The following is a 22976-nucleotide window of genomic DNA, read 5'->3' as shown; positions in this document are numbered from 1 at the left end:
GGCCTACAAATAAAACACTCACAAATCTTTAGCACATGGACCACTTGGAGAAAATGCCTTTTACATGCTTGTGACAGTATCCCCAATGTGAAGACAGGACTTGTTTTCCACAAAGACTGTGCAGTGGTCACTTCTACCAATACTATAATGGACAGATGCATTTGCAACAGGTAGACTGGTGAGGACAAAGTAGAGTAGGTTTTCCCGTCTTATTGATTCCCTGTGACTTGCCTCAGACCCAGTCGTGCAGCTACGTCCTTTAAGACTCTTTCAGCTGTGAGTAGTTGTGTTACCGAGCCATTCTTAGTAATGGGCATTGAAGACCCCACCCTGGCTACATTCTGTGAGCATGTCACCTTCAGGTTTTCCGCCAAGTTGTGTTCAACATGGAAGAGTATCGACTCAACTGAGGGGACGGTAATCAGCCTCATGGGGCCCAGAGTCAATGTTGAGGGCTCCCAGGAAAACTCAATCCTGACTGTTGTGCCATAACCACCAGCAGCACAGGCCTAAAAATGGTGTTGTCTGCCACATTGGACTGTACAATTGGCAAATATGACTATGTCACATTGTTGTTGGACAAGTTTGTGGGTCAGCTCTCCCAAGTTTGGCACAATCCCCTGGATGTAAGGAAGACTTTGCACGATCAACTGGCTGGGTGTGCCATTGCCATTTCCAGTGCCTAGATTGATGCCGGGTGCTCTGTCCACTTTAATTTCTTCTAACAGTTGTATCAAACAGCTACAAAGGCTGAGTAGCTTGCTAGTCCTTTTAAGAGGTCATTTAAGAATCAACCACAGTGCGGTGGTCTGGAGTCACAAATAAGTCAGACCTGGCAAGGACAGCAGATTTCTTTTGCTGAAGGACAATAGCAAACCAGGTGGATTTTTGTAAAAATTCACAATGGTTTCATGGTCACCATTACTGAGTTAGCTTTTCATTCCATGTATGACTTGAATTCAAATTCCACCAGCTGCCATGGTGGGATTTGGACCAGTGTCCCCAGAGCATTATCCTGGGCCTGTGGATTACTAATCCAGTGACATTGCCACTGCACAACAGCTCCCCCTCAATATTCAGTGAGAGTTTTTGCATTATTCTGAAATCTTATATATGACTTTAATGGATTTTCTCTGTGCTCTTTAACATCAAACAGATATTTCAAAGGTTTTTTCCTCTGCCAATCCTTCCAATACTCAGAGCTGCAGCTTCTCTACTCTTTTCTTTCATGACAGATTTTAGAGTCATCGGTTCTCTGCATCTCATTCACCATTTGAGTGCCCCACCTGGGTCTTGTTACGAGATGCCATTTTCAAGACACAATCTAACCAGAGCATTCTACGCTTAAAGCATGATATTCTCTCACATGTACTTAACTGAGCAGTTGATGTCGTATACATGGATTTTAGTAAGGTGTTTGATAAGGTTCCCCATGGTCGGCTCATGAAGAAAGTAAGGAGGTGTGGGATAGAGGGAAATTTGGCCAATTGGATAAGTAACTAGTTATCACATAGAAGACAGAGGGTGGTGGTGGATGGAAAATTTTCAGACCAGTTACCAGCGGTGTACCGCAGGGATCAATGCTGGGTCCTCTGCTATTTGTGAGACATTTAACAATGACTTGGAGGAGGGGGCTGAAGTGTGGGTCAGTAAATTTGCTGATAGACACCAAGATTGGTGGAGTAGTGGATGAGGTGGAGAGCTGCTTAAGGCTGCAAAGAGACATTGATAGGATGCAGAGCTGGGCCGAAAAATGGCAGATGGAGTTTAATCCTGATAATCATAGAAGTTTACATAGAAGTCGGCCCAACCAGTCCATGCCACCCAGTTTTTACCATTAAGCTAGTCCCAGTTGCCCGCACTTGGATAGAAAATGAAAATCGCTTATTGTCACAAGTAGGCTTCAAATGAAGTTACTGTGAAAAGCCCCTAGTCGCCACATTCCGGCGCCTGTTCGGGGAGGCTGGTACGGGAATCGAACCGTGCTGCTAGCCTGCCTTGGTCTGCTTTAAAAGCCAGCGATTTAGCCCAGTGTGCTAAATCAGCCCCTTAAGTGCGAGGTGATTAATTTTGGTAGGAGCAGTGTCAACGGCAGGGTTCTGAGGACGTGGAGGAGCACAGAGATCTCGGAGTTCATGTCCATAGATCTCTGAAAGTTGCCACTCAAATGGATAGAGCTGTGAAGAAGGCCTAGTGTGTAAGCGTTTATTACGGGGGCTTGAGTTTAAGAGCAGTGGGGTTATGCTGCAACTGTACATGACCCTGGTGAGACCACATTTGGAGTATTGTGTGCAGTTCTGGTCACCTCACTATAGGAAGGATGTGGAAGCATTGGAAAGAGTGCAAAGGAGATTTACCAGAATGCTGCCTGGTTTGGAGGATAGGTCTTATGAGGAAAGGTTGAGGGAGCTAGGGCTTTTCTCTTTGAAGCGGAGGAGAATGAGAGGTGACTTAATAGAGGTTTATAAGATGGCATTCAGAGACTATTTCCTCGCGTGGATGTAGCTGTTACAAGGGGCCATAACGATACGGTTCAGGGTGGGAGATATAGGAGGGATGTCCGAGGTAGGTTCTTTACTCAGAGAGTGGTTAGGTTGAGGAATGGACTGCCTGCTGTGATAGTGGAGTCGGACACTTTAGAAACTTTCAAGCGGTTATTGGATAGGCACATGGAGCACACCAGAATGACCAAGGGAGTGGGATAGCTTGATCTTGGTTTCGGGCAAGGCTCGGCAGAACATCGAGGGCCAGACAGCCTGTTCTGTGCTGTACTGTTCCATGTTCTAGTAATACAATTCCATATTCGAATTGTTTGGTTCTTTTTGCTGCCTCTCACTGATCTGGTTTCCTCCCAGGCTATTTACCATTCTGCTGTGTAACCAGATACTGCACGTGTTCCCTTGGAGAGTTCTGCATAACGAGTCGTGAGAAATTTACCCAAACCTCATGAGACAGTTGTGGGAAATTTGAGAAATACTATGCTATTGTAAAAACTGTTCATTTCTTTTGAAACACACTCCTGCGCTGGGATAAAGTCAGCTTAATTATTCTAATGGGATTATTCAAAATGCAGGTGAATAATGTTGCTAAATTTTCATTAAACGCAGTCTAACTGAAATATGAGCCCAGGATCACTGGCAGTGCTATAACTACCAACTGTAATCAATAAAGTTGCCATGGAGAGGGGGATGCTGACTGGTGGTGACACCACACCTCAGGTAGGGGCACGGTTGAGAAGGCGGTTCCTTCATGAATAACCTCAGCTGGTAAAGGAATTGAACCCACGCTGTGGGCCTTGCTCTACATCCGAAACAGCCCCTGTCCAGCCAACTGAGCTAAACTGACCCCCAACAGTATTGTATCAGCAAGAGTACAACTGTGTTATACCACAGCACATAACCCAGTTGGTACAGTGCAGTACTACAGGTGTACTAGAGAATACTCCAAAAGATACATTACAGTACTGTGGATGCACTAAAGCACACTCCAGCTGATAGTACAGTGCTACAAGTGAACCACAGCTGATACTGTCCTCTGGGTTCTACAACTAATGCTGTGCTGTTTTAGTTAGAGTATTACTGGGGCAACACAGCTGATTGCACTGTACTACTACTGTATCACAGCTGATACAATCCAGTATTTGGAACACAAATTTCAGTTTATTTTCTAACCTTTTTTCTTATAAATTTAGAGTACCCAATTCATTTTTTCCAATTAAGGGGCAATTTAGCATGGCCAATCCACCTACCCTGCACATCTTTGGGTTGTGGGGGCGAAACCCACGCAAACACGGGGAGAATGTGCAAACTCCACACGGGCAGTAACCCAGAGCCGGGATCGAGCCTGGGACCTCGGCGCCGTGAGACTGCAGTGCTCCACTGTGCTGCCCTTTTATTTTCTAACCTAACCCAACGGCTTTTGTGCTCCCACTGAAGCTGACTTACTTTCAATAACTTGAGCTGAGTTAGAGAATTCCATATTTGCCATGGGCGGCACAGTGGTACAATGGGCAGCACAGTGGTACAATGGGCAGCACAGTGGTACAATGGGCAGCACAGTGGTACAATGGGCAGCACAGTGGTACAATGGGCAGCACAGTGGTACAATGGGCAGCACAGTGGCACTGTTGCCTCACAGCACCAGAGACTCGAGTTCAATCCCGGCCTTGGGTGACTATGTGAAGTTTGCACTTTCTCCCAGTGTCTGCATGGGTTTCCACTGGGTGCTCCGGTTTCCTCCCACAGTCCAATGATGTGCAGGTTATTAATAATAATAATCTTTATTGTCACAAGTAGGCTTACATTAACACTGCAATGAAGTTACTGAGAAAAGCCCCTAGTTGCCACATTCCGGCGCCTGTTCGGGTACACAGAGGGAGAATTCAGAATATCCAATTCACCCAACAGCACGTCTTTCGGGACTTGTGCGAGGAAACCGGAGCACCCGGAGGAAACCCACTCAGACACGGAGAACGTGCAGACTCCACACAGCCAGTGACCCGAGCCGGGAATCGAACCTGGGACCCTGGAGTTGTGATGCAATAGCGCTATCTACTGTGCTACCATGCCGCCCATTAGCTGGTAGTATATTGGCCACGATAAATTGCCCCTTAGTGTCTGAAGATGTCTGAAGGGAATAGGATGAGGGAGGGGCAAAGGTAGGGTGCTCTTTCGGAGGGTCAGTGCAGATTTGATAGGCTGAGTGGCCTCCTTCTGCACTGTAGGGATTTGACGATTCTATGTGTCAAACGTTTGGCATAAACTCCGATCGAGTGTTCACGTCATTAGTTTCCTTTAAATGCCTTTTTTAAAGTGGAAGCATGACAGCCTTGATTTTGGTTACAACATCTGTTTAAAAAAAACTGTGATCGTCTTTCAAGATAATTTATTGACTGTAAGAGACTTTGGGATGTTCTTTCACCATGGACATGTCTTCAACCACTCCCATGATTCAGTTGAGAATCTAGGAGGCCAGAATGGCAGTGAACCCCCATGAACTGGAACCCAGTGTTCACACCACAAAATCTGGCTTTCTCATCCTAATGAAAAAACCTACAACCCCAGCTTCTTGTGGAATAAAAGCAGAAAGTGCTAGAAATGTTCAGGTCAGGCAATATCTGTGGAGAGAGAAACAGATTTGACAATTTAAGTTGCTAATGTTTCACCAAAACAGTTTCTTCCACCTTCAGATGCTGCCTGTCCTATTCAGTATTTCTAGCATTTTTGGCTTTTATTTCAGATTGCCAACATCTGCAGTATTTTGCTTTTATATCAGCTTCTTGAGTCTATTTCCAGAATAAGGAAATGGATTTAAGAGGTGAAAACACTGGGCAGTAGTGTATCAGAATACTTACTGATACTTTTGGGTTTATTATAGTTTCATAGCGATCACAGAATTATATAAAATTTACAGCAATGAAACACATCATTTGACCCAATTGATCTCTGTCAATGGTGCACACCATCCTCCTCTCATGCTACTTCACTCTCATGCTGCAGCACAGTGGTGCAGGGGTTAGCATTGCTGCCTCACAGCGCCAAGGTCCCCAGGTTCGATCCCAGGTCTGGGTCACTGTCCGTGTCGAGTTTGCACATTCTACCCATGTTTGCATGGGTTTCGTCCCCACAACCCAAAGATCTGCAGGGTAGCTGAATTGGCCACGCTAAATTGCCCCTTAATTGCAAAAAATTAATTGGGTACTCTTAAAAAAAATTTTTTTAATTCTTCCCAACTATCTTCTATTATGGTACTATAATCCAAGACCAGACCCCAACAATTGCCAGGATACTAGACAGAATTCCTAATATTTTATTTTAATTTTGGAAGACTGTGAGAAAAGGATACTTCACTCCAGGAGTGATTTCATGCACAAATAGGAATACGGTATATTAAAACAAACTTTATTACTAGCATAGGATTAAAATATCTCTAACATCAGATAAGAAAATAGCTTATAATTACCTCTTAAACAATGCTTAACAATTACATGACACACTAACTCCAAACTGCTACCTTGATCTCCCCTCAAACAACACCCATCTCAGGACAAAATCCACTTTTAAATACAGTTAGCAGACTCAGGAATACTTGCTGTAAAGAGATGTATTGGATAAACCACTTTGTGAAAGAGAGATCTTTCATGAACCAGCTGCAGATTCTTGCCTGTCTCAACTTATTGTTTAAATTACCAGCCTTTGAAATAGCTCCTATCCGGTTCACAGGCAAATCTTTAACTCACTGTCTTGAGATCAGCTGCTTCTGGTCTGTCCCAGTCAAATCTTTAACTGAATTGTTTTGAAATAAATTGCTAATCTGTCCACAGACAGGCCTAACCACCCTGCATTGAGAGCAGCTGCTTGCCTGGGCCCATGCCATTCTAAAACTAAACTTTTTAAACTGCAGAAATTCCTTCAGCCCTTGGCTCCTCCCATTAACTACATCATATTACTAATATCTAGTCCCCAGGGAACACTCGTAATATAAATAAAAGTCCATTAGCCCAAATGCTTACGATGCTTTAATTGTACCTCTGTCTCCAAAAAGCCGAGCTGTCTTTCAAACCAGTATTTTTAAAAACATGCCTGCAGCAGTCACATACTAACCCAGGTTTTCAACCCTTACTGCACCAAATATATATAATACAATATAGCTGAATTTCCCACATTCAACACAACAGCTCAGAGTTTTGGACAGGCCACAAGCAAAAACAAAAAAAAAATTTTGGCATCTACTGCATTAAATTCCTTCGTAATTTTAAAGGCCTCTATTAGTTCATCCCATTTCAAGCTTTTCCGAGAGAAGGATTTCTGCACATTTAGTCTTTCCTGATAATTAGTACCTCAAAAGGTTACACGGTCTGCAATTAACTGAAGTAGAAGGCAACGATCAACACCTGTTAGTCAGATGCAATGCCGAATGATTTGATTCAGAGAAGCATTTATTAAAACCTGTGAGCAGTTCATCCATAAACTGATCTAGCTCACAAAATTATACATCATGCTTCTCCACAGAGATTACAGAAGAGAGGGAGAGCAGGAGAGAGGGATATTTGCCTCACCCAGGGCATGCTCATTCACCTCTCGGTTGTTAGAAGATTACATGGAGACCTAATACTGAAGTAACTCATCTGCACATTCTCTCTGCCAAGAAATAGGAGTGAGAAAATACAATGTTTTTCCAGTTTTGGGGTTGAATTCATGCTCCTCTTGAATGAAATATTTTGCAGAAATGGATGACAACCAACCCTCCACAGTCCGCCTATCTACATCAATTAGATCAAATTTATAAGAACAGAGCACAGATGCAAATTCACTAATTTAACATGAGAAAGTATAACATTTTTGAAGAATGTTTTTTTTCTTCAAGTCTGGCCATTCAACAGCCTACCATAGTTTGTCTCACATCCGCAAAGAAAACACAGGTCATGTTCTCTGGATCTCCTATTCTGGAAAAGGTGAACCAACTTGTCATGTTCTACCACATAGACATGGGCAAGAGAGAAGTATGGAAGCAAATTGAAAATGCCTTCATGCCCTCGCTCCGTTAATCTAGTGTTTCATCTTCCTTCAGAGACTAATTGCCAGTTAATTCTTTAATGTGAATCATTCCAAAAATCTTGACTTTTAAAGCACCTCGGATGACAACAACTTTAAGCATCCAGGTTTTCCAGTCAGTTATTTCTTATCTATTTTACTTTCAGAGATTCAAGCTTGGGCGCTGTTCATGAAAAACTATCTAAATCTTTCAGAAAACAAGTAAGCCCATTAGAGAACACAATTTAGAATTGTTTTCACATTAAATATAATGCACTCCCCCCTCAAATCTGTGTAAAGTTCAGTCTTCCTATCATTTCCCAGAAACAAAAGGGGTGAAAATATTCACAATTACTTGACAGGAAGATCCAATATCAGATCAGCTGTGCAAGCTCAACCTTCCACAAATTAGAGCAGCCAAGTGTTTTACAACAAAGACCTCCGCAAGTCAATAAAAGTCCTAGTATATAGGCAGTCATCACACTGCTGCATTGCTAGAGAAATTCCATTACAGTGTCTCAGGTGCATCCTCCAGATTCACAAGGAGGATCATCAAACTGGTGTCCTCTTTGAGGCCAACTCTACAAGAAATCAGGGAAAACACCTGAAAAATCCACTTTGATGGACTAGACACCGTGTCCGGGTGCCCAAAAAGCATATCGACCAACGGATCCTGTTTTCCCAACTCGCAGGTGGCAGTGTTAGAACAGAGGACAAAAAAAATGCTTCGACCATACTCTGAGCTCTCCTTGAAGCATGGTAGTATTGACAACAATGACTGGGAGGGGCTTTTTATCAAACATTCAAAATGGCAACAACCTATCCATTAAGCTGCTCACATTTTGAGTCACAATGTTTTGATGAAGAAGCAGAGCGATGGCAAGAAAGGAAAAACAGGCAGCAAATCCTGCACTCCGGAACCCATGACAGAATGCAGCGAAAATGACTGATAGCAGGCATGATGGGAAGGTTTTGTCAACTTGAAATGAGACCTTTAGACCGGTGACCTACAAGGCACAAGTTAGGAGTGTGATTGAATACTTACCACTTGCCTGGATGAGTATAGCTCCAACAATAATAATAATAGTTATTATAGTCACAAGTAGGCTTACATTAACACTGCAATGAAGTTACTGTGAAAAGCCCCTCGTCGCCACACCCCCTGTGCCTGTTCGGGTACACTAAGGGAGAATTCAGATTGTCCAATTCATCTAACAAGCACGTCTTTCGAGACTTGTGGGAGGAAACCGGAGCAACCGGAGGAAACTTACACAGACAAGGGGAGAATAAACAGATTCCCCACAGACAGTGACCCAAGCCGGGAAGCGAGCCTCAGACCCTTGTGCTGTGAATCAAGAAGCTTGACAGCATCCAGAACAAAGCAGCCTGCTTGATTGGCACCCCATCCTCAAAAATCTGCTCACTCCACGACTGACGCAGAGTGGCAGTATGTACGATCTACAAAATTGCACTGCAGGAAAACACCAAGTCCCCTGAGACAAGACCCTTCAAATCCATGACTGCTACCATCTAGAAGGACAAGGGCAGCAGATTATTGGGGATGCCGCCACCTGCAATTTCCCCAATAAGCCAATCACCATCCTGACTTGGAAATATATTGCTGTTCCTTCACAGCGGCTGGGTCAAAATCCTGGAACTTCCTTCCTAACAGCACTGTGGGTGTACCTACAACACATGGATAACAGCGATTCAAGAAGGCAGCTAATCACCACCTTTTCAAGGGCAATAAATGCTGGCCAAGCCAGTGACACCCACATCTCATAAATTAAGAAAAAAATAACTTTCCGCCAAGTACACATCATCCTAGAATTGAGGGATAGCCAACGTCTATGACCTGAACTCTGATGGTACCCAAACCTGCCATATGGAAACCAGCTGTCAAATTTATTAAACTTATTTTGACAGTCTAATTATTTAAGATAGGTATCTATCTAAGGTGCCCTTTGAAGTTAAACTTATTGGAATATAGGAAAAGGAGTAGGCCATTCGGCCCCTTTAGTCTGTCCATTATTCATAAATGGGTTTGTCTGCACGGTTTCTTTTCAGTATTCCAGTGACACTCATTTCATTTTTTTTTGCACTTTTTAAAATATTCCACAATACCGTTGGATAGGAAAAATCTACAGATCTATTCATTTAAAATCATTAACAAGCTAATCTCTACTGCATTTTGTAGGAGAGTGTTCTACATTTCCACCACCCTTTGCGTGAAGAAGTGTTTCCAAAATTCTCTTTCAAATGGCCTTGTTGAGAATTTACAGCTGTGTCCCCTTTTTCTAGGTTTCCCCACGGAGGAGAAAATTGTTCATATATAGAACTTCACTGGGGATAGGTGTGCGAGGTGCGCGGGAAGCCCAGCAAATCATGTCCACATGTTTTGGGCATGCCTGAAGTGAGAGGGTTTTGGCAGGGTTTTGCTAAGGAAATGTCCACGGTACTAAAAATACGGATGGTACAGAGTCTGGAGGTGGCGATCTTTGGAGTGTCGGAAGATCCGGGAGTTCAGGGGGCGGAAGAGGCCGACGTCTTGGCCTTTGCCTCCCTGGTAGCCCGGAGACGGATCTTGTTAATGTGGAGGGACTCGAAGCCTCCTAGAGACCTGTAGAGACCTGGGTTAGTGACATGGCTGGGTTTCTCAATCTCGAGAAAATAAAGTTTGCCTTAAGAGGGTCAATGTTAGGGTTCACCCGGAGGTGGCAGCCGTTCGGCGACTTTCTCGGAGATAATTAAAATGTCAGCAGATGCAGTATTCCAAGGGGTGGGTGGGAGGGGGGGGGGGGGGGGGGGGGGGGGGGGAGATTGTTGTTGTATAGTTGAGGTGGGTGAAGATTGGGCTGGGGAGGGAAATGTTTATTTTACCACGTTGATGTCATTGTTTATAAAACTGTTTACTGTTATAAAAACATTTTAATACCTCAATAAAATATCAAAAAAAAGAACTTCACTGAATGCCTTTTGGAAGTCCATATAAACTATATCCATAGGCATTCGTCTATTTACGACATTCACTACTTACTCAAAAAATGCAATTAGGTTTATTAGACATGACCTACCCTTTACAGATACATCTCAGTTATCTCTAATCAGCTCAATTTCTCGATGTCACTCTGTCCTTAATTGCAGATTCTAATAACTTCCAGATGTTGGACAAGTAGCTATATAATTTTCCACATTCTCTCATTTTTCTTAAATAATGGAATTGCACTTGCAATTTTACAATCAAAATGGACAATTCCTAAATTTGGAAAATTATTGATGAGCCCTGGGATAGAAACCATCTGGCGTTGAGGAATCTGTCAATCTTAGTGCCAGGATATTTTTAGTTCATGTTAAGTCATCGAGCTCCAGTTCTTGAATGTCAGGTATATTTTCTTCTTCCTCTACTATGAAGGTTAATACAAAGTAATTTTTCAACAAGTCCACCATCTCTTATTATAATTTCCATAATATCTGTGTTTAAAGGATTCACATTACCCTCAAGTAACCTTTCCCTTCTAATACAAATGTAAAATTGTAGGTCAATACAGATATCCCTCATAATCAATCAAAAGCAGAAGGCATGTAGTGGAAGATCTTTACCTCTCCAGTGGTTGGATGGGTTCCAAATTTCTTTATCCATGGCATAATACTCCTGTGGAAAAATGGATCAGAAAATTTCAGAAAAAAAGAGATACCAACACATAAAAGGCACACTGAACTAGCAACCATTTCACTATGCAATGAACATATCCAGCTCTAATTCAGGTTCCCATTGATTGATTCCCATTCCAAACATTTGAGTATAATGTTGCCCGCCTATCTTCATTTCGGAACAAAATTACGCTCCTTCTGATGAAAATGAAAAAATGGTCAATATCAAATTTTCTAAAAGGTGCAATAATTAAAGAATGTGCCTGTTTTTTGGGGAAGGTCCAAGTCCACCACTTGGAATGGTTTGAATTCTACCTTTGTGGATTTTATCACCATGCCCCACAATCCCTTCTCTCTCCCTCTCTCCAGAAGGGCATCTTGAACTTATTTCCATTGAACATTTCAAAGGGCTTTCCAGACAACATATTCTACAAGTCTTTTGTTTAAAAATATACATTTCGAAAATTCTGAAAAGAGGTAATAGCTTTACCCACATCTAAAAATAGGCTTGAGGTAAGGTTAGTAAACTAAAAATGAACTGGTCTTTTCTCCTTTCCGATTCACTCTGATAGCCCACATAGTTCTGGCAATTTTTTTAAAATTTCATTTTTCTTGCATTTTCAGCATTGCAAATCTATTAAACCTTTTTGCAAAACTCAACTAATGTGGGCCTTCCCTTTCTACTCCCATCCTTTTAATGTTTAAACGCGTGTCCACTGGCGATTGACACATTCCGATAAAGAGCACAATCCAGCTTGTAATCCAGAGACTCAGACTATTTATACTCTGGAGACACAAGTTCAAATCCAACATGGCAGCTGGTCGAATTTAAATTAAATTAATAATTCTTGAATAAAAAGCAAATCTCAGTAAAGGTTGACCGTGAAACCACCAGATCGTTTTAAAAACCCATTTAATTCACCTACGTCCTTTAGAGAAGGAAATCTGCCATCCTTATCCAGTCTGGCCTATGTGTACAATGTGATTGACTTTTAACTGCTCTCTGAAATAGCCTGGCAAGCCATTCAGTTGTGCAAAAACTACAACAGAAAAATGAAACACAAAACTACCAGACAACCTTGCATCCACCTAGGCGCCGGAAATGACCCTCCACCCAGTTAACCCTGCAAATTTCATAGAATGTACAGTGCAGAAGGAGGCCATTCGGCCCATCGAGTCTGCACCGGCTCTTGGAAAGAGCACCCTACCCAAGGTCAACACCTCCACCCTATCCCCATAACCCAGCAACCCCACCCAACACGAAGGGCAATTTTGGACACTAAGGGTAATTTATCACGGCCAATCCACCTAACCTGCACATCTTTGGACTGTGGGAGGAAACCGGAGCACCCGGAGGAAACCCACGCACACACGGGGAGGATGTGCAGACTCCACACAGACATTGACCCAAGCCGGAATCGAACCTGGGACCCTGGAGCTGTGAAGCAATTGTGCTATCCACAATGCTACCGTGAAAAGTCCTTTTCACTCACATTTGGGGACTTGTGCCAAAATTTGGATAGCTGTCTGTCTCACAGACGAGTCAAGCAACATCCTGAATTATACCTTACAGCAAATGTCCCAGATGTCTCCTTCACCATTCCAGAGTACATCCATACATTATGGGGTTGTGAGGGAGTGGGCCTCGGGAAGGTGCTCTTTCAAAGCATGGGTGAAGACTCGATGGGCTGCATGGCCTCCTTCTGCACTGTAGGGATTTTATGATTCTATCCTGTCCAGCCAGCAGAACGGATGCGTGCAATTTGGGAGGGAATGGCCCTGCGAGTCCTCAACATTGACTCCAGACTTGATGTAGTTTCATGACATCAGGTCAAGCATGGGCAAGGAAGCATGCTGCTGATTGCCACCTATCGTCCTCCCTCAGATGATGAATCAGTATTCCTCCATGTTGAATATTACTTGGAAGAAGCACTGAGGGTAGCAAGAGCACAGCATGTGCTTTGTTTGGGTTGGGGTCTTCAATGTCCAGCACCAAGAATGACTCAGTAGAATCACTTCTGAATTAGATGACCAAATCCAAGTCCTGAAGGAAGGAGGTGCCAGACTGGGGCTGTGACAAGTGGTGAGAGAATCAACAAGGGGAAAAATATCTATTTTACCTCGTCCTCACCAATATACCTGCCACAGACGCATCTGTCCATGACAGTATTGCTAGGAATGACAGCCACACGGTCCGTGTCGAGAAAAAGTTGTGCCTTCTCACAAAGAATATCCTACATCATATTGTGTGGCATTACTGCTGTGTAAATGACATTGATGCAGAATAGATCTAGCAGCTTGATGCTGTGCACGTATAAGATGGTATGGGCCATCAAGAGCGGCAGAATTTTTTAATTCTTTATTCTTTCATGGGATGAGAGTGTCGGTAGCAAGGCCAGCATTTGTTGTCCGCTTTAATTGTCCCTTGAATTGAGTGGCTTGCTAAGCCATTTCAAAGGGCAGTTAAGCTTCAACCACATTTCTATGGATCTGGAGCCATGTGTAGGCCAGATTAGGTAAGGACAACAGATTTCTTTCCCTAAAGGATAATGTTTTATTCTAAAAAATTCAATGATAGTTTCATTGTCACCATTACTGATATTAACATAATGTTCTAGATCTATTAGTTGAATGCCCTTCACATCATTTGACCAAACGTGGCATCAAGAATGCCTAGGAAACTGAAGGAAATGGGAATTTAGGGGGAATTCGCCACTGGCTGTAGTCAGATCTAGCACAAAGGAAGCTAGTCATATCATCCCCAAGACATCGTGCAGAAACTTCTCAGAATACTTTCTTATTCCCAAACACCTTAAGCTGCTCCATGACTTCCCTTCCATCGGAAGTGGGGTTGTTCTCTGATGATTGTGCAATGTTTCTTTACCATTTTCAATATCTTATATACTGAAGCAGTCCATGCCTGCATGCAGCAAGACCTGGACAACATTCAGACTTGGGCTAATAAGTGGCAAGTAACATTTGCACCACACAAGTGGCAGGCAATGGCCGTCTCCAACAAGAGATAATCTAACCATCTCCCTTTGATGCTAAATGGCATTACCGTTGCTAAATCCATGCCATCAATCAGAAACTGAACTGGAGCATCCATATAAATACTGTGGCCACAAAAGCAGATCTGTGGCTGGAAATTTACAGCAAACAGCTCACTCCCCAAAGTCTTTACACCACCTACAAAGACATAAGTCAGAAGTGTGATAGAATACTCTCGACTTGCCTGGATGAACGCTTCTCCAACAACATTCAAGAAGCTCTGCACCATCCAGGACAAAGCAGACCCAGCTTAATTAGCACCCCATCAACCACCTTAACTATTCACTCCCTCCACCACCAGTACACATTTACAGCAGCGTGCACCCTCTACAATATTCACTGCAGCAACTCACCAAGGCTCCTTCAATAGCACCATCCAAACCCCTACCCTCTCCCACCCTAAAAGGACAAAGGCAGCAAACACATGGGACTACTACCACCTACAAGTTCCCCTCGAAGCCACACAACATCCCGATTTGGAACAATATCACTGTTCCATCACTGTCAATGGGTCACATTCTTTGAAATTCCTACCAAACAACACTGTGGGTGCATCTACCATACATGGGCTGCAGTGGTTCAAGAACACCGCTCACCACGACCTTCTCAGGACAATTAGGGATGACAACAAATGCTAACCTTGCCATCAATGCTCACATACAATGCACAATTTTTTTTTTAAGCTATACAGTGCTAACTGTGGCCAATCGGCCCAGCCCATCTCTGCTAGCTGAAAGAGCTAGCCATCTTTCCAATTCTTTTTTTTTTAATTTGAGTACCCAATTTTTTTTCTGCAACTTATTGTGGCCAATCCACCTAACCTGCACATTTTTGGGTTGTGGGGGTGAGATCCATGCAAACACAGGGAGAATGTGCAAACTCCATACAGACAGTGACTCAAGGCCGGGATCGAACCCAGGGCCTCAGCGCTATGAGACAGCAGTGCCAACCACTGCGCCGCCCCACCTTTCCAATTCTTGATCTGTAGCCTTGGAGGTTTTAGAACGCATTCCAAAGTTATTTAAAAGAGACCTCAGTCTATAATCATTTTGGTTGCTCTCCTCTGTAACCCTTCCCATGACTGGGTGGTCAAAATTATACACAATATTCCTGATAATATCTGTCAACCACCTCAAATGGCATCAATGTATCTACTTCTGATTTGTACTCTTATCCTCCATCAATGCAATCTCTATGCTGATCATTTTAAATGACTTCCATCTAGCACAAACTCCTGTTGGGAGTTTTGCTGCGACAATGATTCTAAACTTCAATTTATGTTACATTCCATCTGCCACCTATGAAATAAATTGTTTAAAAGATAAAATTCTTTCCAAATCTAATGATATTATTTCTTGTTAATTCCATTCCTTTATCCAAAAACATGGAGGGGTTTGCCTATTACAATTTTGTCTATAGAAGACACCTTCAAGCTTGAAATGTTCCCATTTGCAGCTGCCCTCACTTTTTGATGTATCATCATCTTTAATTCTATTCCTTAGTGTTTTGCCAATCAATATTTGCCAAAATGGAACTTTGTCAAAATATCTCTAAAACAGTTACATCTGCCTTTTCCACATGTCTACATCATTTTCAAAGTGCACCTATAGGTTTGACCATAATCTCCCCCACTGAATACATGCGGACTGTCCTCAGCAGTAGGGCAGCATGGTAGCACAAGTGGATAGCACTGTGGCTTCACAGGGCCAGGGTCCCAGGTTCGATTCCCCGCTGGGTCACTGTGTGTGTGGAGTCTGCACGTTCTCCCCGTGTCTGCGTGGGTTTCCTCCGGGTACTCCGGTTTCCTCCCACAGTCCAAAGACGTGCAGGTTAGGTGGATTGGCCATGATAAATTGCCCTTAGAGGTTAGGAGGTTATCAAGGGTTATCAGGTTATGGAGATAGGGTGGAAGTGAGGGTTTAAGTGGGTCGGTGCAGACTCGATGGGCCAGATGGTCTCCTTCTGCACTGTATGTTCTATGTTAATGTCATGTTCACCAAGCGAAGTCCTCAAATTTGAAATATGCACTCCCATTAAAATCCAGTAGATGGCATTGCAATACAATTGAGCCACCAAAATCCAAAATGATTCAGCAATGAATGGTTACTTCAATGGCTGATGCACTAACTAGCATTGCAAATGTAAACATACTCCAATAGGTGAGGGTAGAATTCAGGAAAATGTAATAAATTTAATCTACAATAAGCTTCTACACCTACACCCTCCTTAATAGTTTCAACTGTGTAAAATAAACTTTTGAACTTACTAGCTGTCTCTTTCATCCATTTATTACAGCATTGACTAATAGATGCAAGAATGCACCTTCACAAGTGAGTTTAGTGCTCAATGAAATTGAATTCTGAGATTATGTGCCTTTAACAATAACAGACAGTCCTCATGTCTGTGGAGATCAATGTTACAAGGAGGAATCCCTGACAGTAAACAAAAGCTGTCAAGATTTAAATGTCAGCAATCATATTACTGAGACTCAGTGGTTCACTGCTGGCTAGATCAGATGAAGAGTTACGCTAGAAACATGAATCTATCTTTCTCTTCAGATGCTGCGCAACCTGCTGCATATTTCTAGGATTTTCTGGATTTATTTTTATTTATTTCAGATTTCCAATACTTTCTCTTTGTTACCAATGTCATGTCAATGATGCGTCAACATTACCACGATCCATGAGCTCAAGATAGAATTCAGTATTTACAAAATACTCCTTTTTTTTTAAATTAAAGCAATCAGGATTCTCCAGAAAGTTGAGGAAAAAACTGCTTTTCCTGGGATAATTATAATTCCTACCATCACAGCTTGTGATTCTTTGGCCATTTTGTAACAGAGAAGACTTGAACATCAGTGATGTTAAGATGCATGTTAAAACAAACCAGTGCATAAATGGAGCTAGCTTCCCAAGTCAGTTACGTATTGAACTGATGATCAGCAGACAGATGAATTAAATTACAATGCATGATGGTACATTGTTTCTCTCAGGGATCCCATTCATTAATTATGTCTGATTATTCAAAAAGACACTTTGCACTTCGGTGTGACTTCAGTGGGAGCTGAGACAGGGGCTGAAAGAAACCAGAACACAGGCACCAAGCTGAAGTCAAAGGAGATGAAGTCTTTGAAGGAAACAATCCACTGACCAGGGAAATTGGATAGAAAATAGATATTGTGCTTCTAAGTTAAGTTAGACCCTCTACCAAAGTGGGTTAATGCTTGAGAGTTCTTTATTCTTATAACAGTACAAAGTCATACTGATTGTATCAAGCAACTGTTATCAATTTCATTGTTCCATGTTACATGGAACAAACTATCTAGCTACTCCAACCAAATTTCACCCAATCTAATGTTAACCTGGTCCACCTTTAGAAGGATTGAAAGAGTGCCCATCCATGAGCCATAAAAATCTTGCCATGATCACAGTGAGATTCACTGTTACATTCTTGGGTCCTGCAATTATTCCATAGATATGGGGCAGTATGTGCCAAGTTCCATAAAAATTAGGTCTTTGGATCGCTTAAGGGCATCATTTTTACCACTGAGTGGGGGGAATATCTATAGTGGTCCTAAATATGTTACACTTCATTGAAACGCAATACATTTCATGGCGGCCACTCCACCACACAGCAGCACTTCTCTCCAAAACTCAACACATAAACGTAAGTCATATAAATACTGCAGCTTAGAGAGGTCAAAGGATCAGAATTCTTCAGTGAATAACCTACCTCCTGACTCACCAAAGTCTGTTCACCACCCACAAAGCACAAATCAAGAATATGATGGAATACTTTCCACTTGCCTAGATGAGTGCGGCTCCAACACTTTGAAACCATCCAGAACAAAGCAACCGGCTTGATTTTTAACAAAATGTATTTTATTACAAACATGTGTCAAAACAGGTTAGAGCAAACAAACACCCCGGGAAACATGCTTCCCAACAATCAAGTATACAATCTGTACAGATTTTTCCTCTTCTTCACCTCCACCTCCCCCGCAACGAATATCCCCTCAAACACGGTCACAAACATCCCCCACCTTTCCTGAAACCCCCCTGAAGAGCCCCTTAACTCATACTTTATCTTCTCTAATCACAGGAAGTCGTACAGGTCACCCAACCAAGCTGCTACCCCCGGTGGCGATGCCGACAGTCACTCCAGCAAAATTTGCCGCCATGCAATCAGAGAGGCGAAGGCCAAGACATCAGCCTTCCTCCTCTCCATGAGCTCCGGCTTCTCTGAGACCCCAAATATCGCCACCAAAGGGTCCGGTTCCACCCTCCTCCACTATCCTGGCTAAGACTGTGAACACTCCCGCACAGAATCTTCCCAATTTTACATAACCCCAAAACATGTGCTCATGATTCACTGGCCCCCTCCCACACTCATCTGCTACCCCCTGAAAGAACCCACTCATTCTCGCCCGAGTCATATGCACCCTGTGCACCACCTTAAACTGTATCAGGCTCATCCTTGCACATGAGAAGGTCCCGTTTACCCTATGCAGTGAGCAACCAGCTTGACTGACACCCAATCCACATCACAACATTCAATCCCTCCACCACGGATGCACAGTGGCAACAGTGTATGCCATCTACAAGATGCACTGGAGCAAGTCATGAAGGCTGTTTTAACCCGTTCAAGACACCTTTCAAACCCGTGACTCTACAGCCTAGAAAAACAAGGGCAGCTGATGCATAGGAATACCACCATCTGTAAGTTCCCCTCCAAGTCACACACCATTGCAACTTGGAACTATACTGCTGCTCCTTCACGGGTCAAAATTCTAGACCCCACTTCCGAAAAGCACTGTGGGTGTTCCTACACCACCACCCGATAGACAATTAGGGATGAGCAATGAATGCCGTCCTAGCCAGAGCCTCTCACATCCCATAAACAAATTTTTAAAATCTTGGAATGCAAACTAAGGCAAGAGGTCACTGTACCAAGTAACAATAAGGCTTCTATACTTACAGGAGATCAAACACCATTCCATCAGGGGTACACACTGGGTACTCAAAGGGTTGAAGAGATAAACTGAAAGAGAAAGCAGCAGTTAGGTAATTAAAACCGATTAAGTGCAAAGATCATATACCTCCACTTGACACCATATAGACAATAAATTATTGCAGGACTGACACTGAGGTACCATTAACCCTCTCACCTGCTCACATTAAACTACACACACACAACCTTCTCCAGAGGCTGCCTTCCAGTTCAGGACACAGGTGGCAATTAGGCAATAGGCAGGGAACATGAAGTAAGTGGTAATTAGGAGAAAGAACAAATTAAACATATGTTCAATCTGGACAGTCAAGAGATTATTTATACATGTCCACACCGCATAATCTTATAAAGTGCCCGAAGAGTCACTTGTACCATCTTTTAACTTGTTTATTTCTTTAATACCTAGCATCAAAGATTAGAATAAAATCAAAGAGTTTCACAGCATAAAATGAGGCCATTTGGCTCATCATGTCTGCACCGGCCGTCAACCACCTATCTATTCTAATCTCACTTTCCAGCACTTGGTCCGTAGCCTTGTATGCGACAGCATTTCAATTGTTCATCCAAATGCTTCTTAAATGTTGTGAGGGTTCCTGTCTCTAACACCATTTCAGGCAGTAAGTTCCAGATTCCCCCACCCCCCCTGGGTGAAAAGGTTTTGCCTCAAATCCCCAGCCCCTTACCTTAAATCTATACCGCCTGGTTATTAACCCCTCTACTAAGGGAAAAGGTTCCTTCCTATCTACCCTATCTATGCCCCTCACAATTCTGTGCATCTCAATTATACCTTCAGTATTCTCCACTCCAAGGAAAACAACTCCCCCTAACCAGCCTCTCACCATAGCTGAATTGCTCCAGCCCAGGCAACATCCTAGTGAATCTCCTCTGCTCCCTTTCTAGTGCAATCACATCCTTCCAATAGTTTGGCAACCAGAACTGCACAGAGTACTCCAGCTGTGGCCTGACCAGCATTGTATACAGCTCCAGCATAACCTTCCTGCTGTTATATTCTATGCCTCGACTAATAAAGGCAAGTATCTCATATGCGTTCTTAACCACCTTATCTACCTGTCCTGCTGCCTTCAGGGATCTTTGAAAATGTGTCCCAAGGTCCCTCTGGTCCTCTGCACTTCTTTGCATCTCACCATTCATTGTGTATTCCCGTGCCTGGTTAGTCCTCCTAAAATGCACCACCTCACACTTTTCAGGATTAAATTCCATTTGCCACCATTCTGCCCATCTGACCAGCCTAATTATATCGTCCTGTAATCTATGGCTTTCCTCCTTTCTATTTACCACACTACCAATTTTCGTGTCATCTGCAAACTTTCAGGTCTAGATCATTAATGTGCATTACAAATAGCAAGGGATCCAGCACCAATCCCTGCGAAACGCCAATGGACACAGGCTTCCAGTCACAGAAACATCCTTCGACCATCACCCTCTGCCTCCTGCCACTATTGCAATTTTGATCCAATTTGCCAGATTGCCCTGGATCCCATGGGTTCTTACCATCTTGACCAGTCTCCCAAGCGGGACCTTGTCAAAAGCCTTACTGAAGTGCATGTCGACTACATCAACTTGCACTACCCTCATCTACACAGCTAATCACCATCGTGAAAAGTTCAGTCAAATTTGTTAGACATTATCTCTCCCTAACAAAGCCATGCTGACATCATAAACTGCAATAACTAATTGGGCTCAATTTGTCTATCTTTTATTTCAGTGTTTAAACATAAATCGGAGTCAGGAATTAGAAACACTCTAAAAAGATGGATTCTGAATTCGCTAAAAACATCTTTGTTAAAAAGACAGAAATACATCTTTGTGCATGACTGCAGCACATATATTTCTTTTTTGTAAAACATTTTAAGGTATTGATAATTTTCTAATAATAACAGTAAACAGCACAACAACACAGATATAAGCATAGTGCATAAACCATCTCCACTAAGCTCCCCGCCCTTTTCTTATTGCCTTTGCTAACATTTAGTTTTCCCCGAAGAAGTTGACGGGCGGCTGCCATCTCCAGACGAACCCCAACATTGACCCTCTTACGGCAAACGTAATTTTCTCAAGTCTGAGAAACCCGGCCATGTCGCTAACCCAGATCTCTGATTTCTGGGGCTTCGAATCCCTCCACGCTAGCAATATCCGTCTCCGGGCTACCAAGGAGGCAAAGGTCAAAACGTCAGCCTCTCTCGCCCCCTGGACTCCCGGATCTTGGGCGGAGAGATGGCAGATGGAGTTTAATCCGGACAAATGTGAGGTAATGCATTTTGGAAGGTCCAATGCAGGTAGGGAATATACAGTGAATGGTAGAACCCTCAAGAGTATTGAAAGTCAAAGAGATCTAGGAGTACAGGTCCACAGGTCACTGAAAGGGGCAACACAGGTGGAGAAGGTAGTCAAGAAGGCATACGGCATGCTTGCCTTCATTGGCTGGGGCATTGAGTATAAGAATTGGCAAGTCATGTTGCAGCTGTATAGAACCTTAGTTAGGCCACACTTGGAGTATAGTGTTCAATTCTGTTCGCCACACTACCAGAAGGATGTGGAGGCTTTAGAGAGGGTGCAGAAGAGATTTACCAGAATGTTGCCTGGTATGGAGGGCATTAGCTATGAGGAGCGGTTGAATAAACTCGGTTTGTTCTCACTGGAACGAAGGAGGTTGAGGGGCGACCTGATAGAGGTCTACAAAATTATGAGGGGCATAGACAGAGTGGATAGTCAGAGGCTTTTCCCCGGGGTAGAGGGGTCAATTACTAGGGGGCAAAGGTTTAAGGTGAGAGGGGCAAGGTTTAGAGTAGAGGTACAAGGCAAGTTTTTTACGCAGAGGGTAGTGGGTGCCTGGAACTCGCTACCGGAGGAGGTGGTGGAAGCAGGGACGATAGCGACATTTAAGGGGCATCTTGACAAATACATGAATAGGATGGGAATAGAGGGATACGGACCCAGGAAGTGTAGAAGATTGTAGTTTAGTCGGGCAGCATGGTCGGCACGGGCTTGGAGGGCCGAAGGGCCTGTTCCTGTGCTGTACATTTCTTTGTTCGTACTACAAAAATCGCCACCTCCGGACTCGGCGCCACCCTTGTTTTTAGCACTGTGGACATGACCTCTGCAAATCCCTGCCAGAATCCCCTAAGCTTCGGACAGGCCCAGAACATATGGACATGGTTTGTTGGCCCTCCTGCACATCTCACATACTTGTCCTCTATCCCAAAAAACTTGCTCATCCGGGCCACCGTCATGTGTGCCCGGTGAACGACCTTGAATTGTATCAGGCTGAGCCTGACACATGCTGAGGATGTGTTGACTCTGCTCAAAGCATCCGCCCACAGACCCGCCTCTATCTCCCCCCCTCCCCCAGCTCCTCTTCCCATTTGCACTTTAGCTCCTCTACCTGAGTTACCTCCAACACCATGAGTTCTTTATAGACCTTCCCCTCTCCCACCCCATTCTAGAAACTATCCTGTCCTATATCCGCCACGGCGGTAGGAGCGGAAAAGTCGAAACCTGCCTTCGCAAAAAATCTGTGTCTGCCGATATCTAAACCCATTCCCTACCAGCAATTCAAATTTCTCCTCTAAATCCTCCAAACAGGGAAAGCTCCCATCTATGAATAAATCTCCCATCCTCTCGATCCCTGCTCTCTGCCATCTCTGAAACCCCCCATCTAGCCTCCCCGGAACAAACCGATGATTATTACAAATTGGAGCCCAGACCGATGCT

At 43.4% G+C, this 22976-nt stretch overlaps 1 protein-coding gene across 3 annotated transcripts in view; it reads right to left on the bottom strand.

Annotated features, from left to right (window-relative positions):
• ppil2 (peptidylprolyl isomerase (cyclophilin)-like 2) overlaps positions 1-22976 on the bottom strand; it is a 593707-nt gene that overhangs the window by 560140 nt on the left and 10591 nt on the right. For 2 of the 3 annotated variants that reach the window (XM_072498280.1, XM_072498289.1), the window contains exons 4-5: positions 19212-19274; positions 11133-11184 (exon numbers count right to left, since the gene is read on the bottom strand). In XM_072498280.1, the coding sequence (XP_072354381.1) occupies positions 11133-11184; positions 19212-19274 (115 nt within the window). Of the gene's footprint in view, positions 1-11132; positions 11185-19211; positions 19275-19401; positions 19422-22976 lie in introns of those variants that run through there. The other variant, XM_072498297.1, reaches the window with a different exon arrangement.

This window comes from Scyliorhinus torazame, chromosome 1 (assembly GCF_047496885.1).
Source record: "Scyliorhinus torazame isolate Kashiwa2021f chromosome 1, sScyTor2.1, whole genome shotgun sequence".
NCBI lineage: Eukaryota > Metazoa > Chordata > Chondrichthyes > Carcharhiniformes > Scyliorhinidae > Scyliorhinus > Scyliorhinus torazame.
This window is presented reverse-complemented; position numbering and strand designations above follow the sequence as displayed.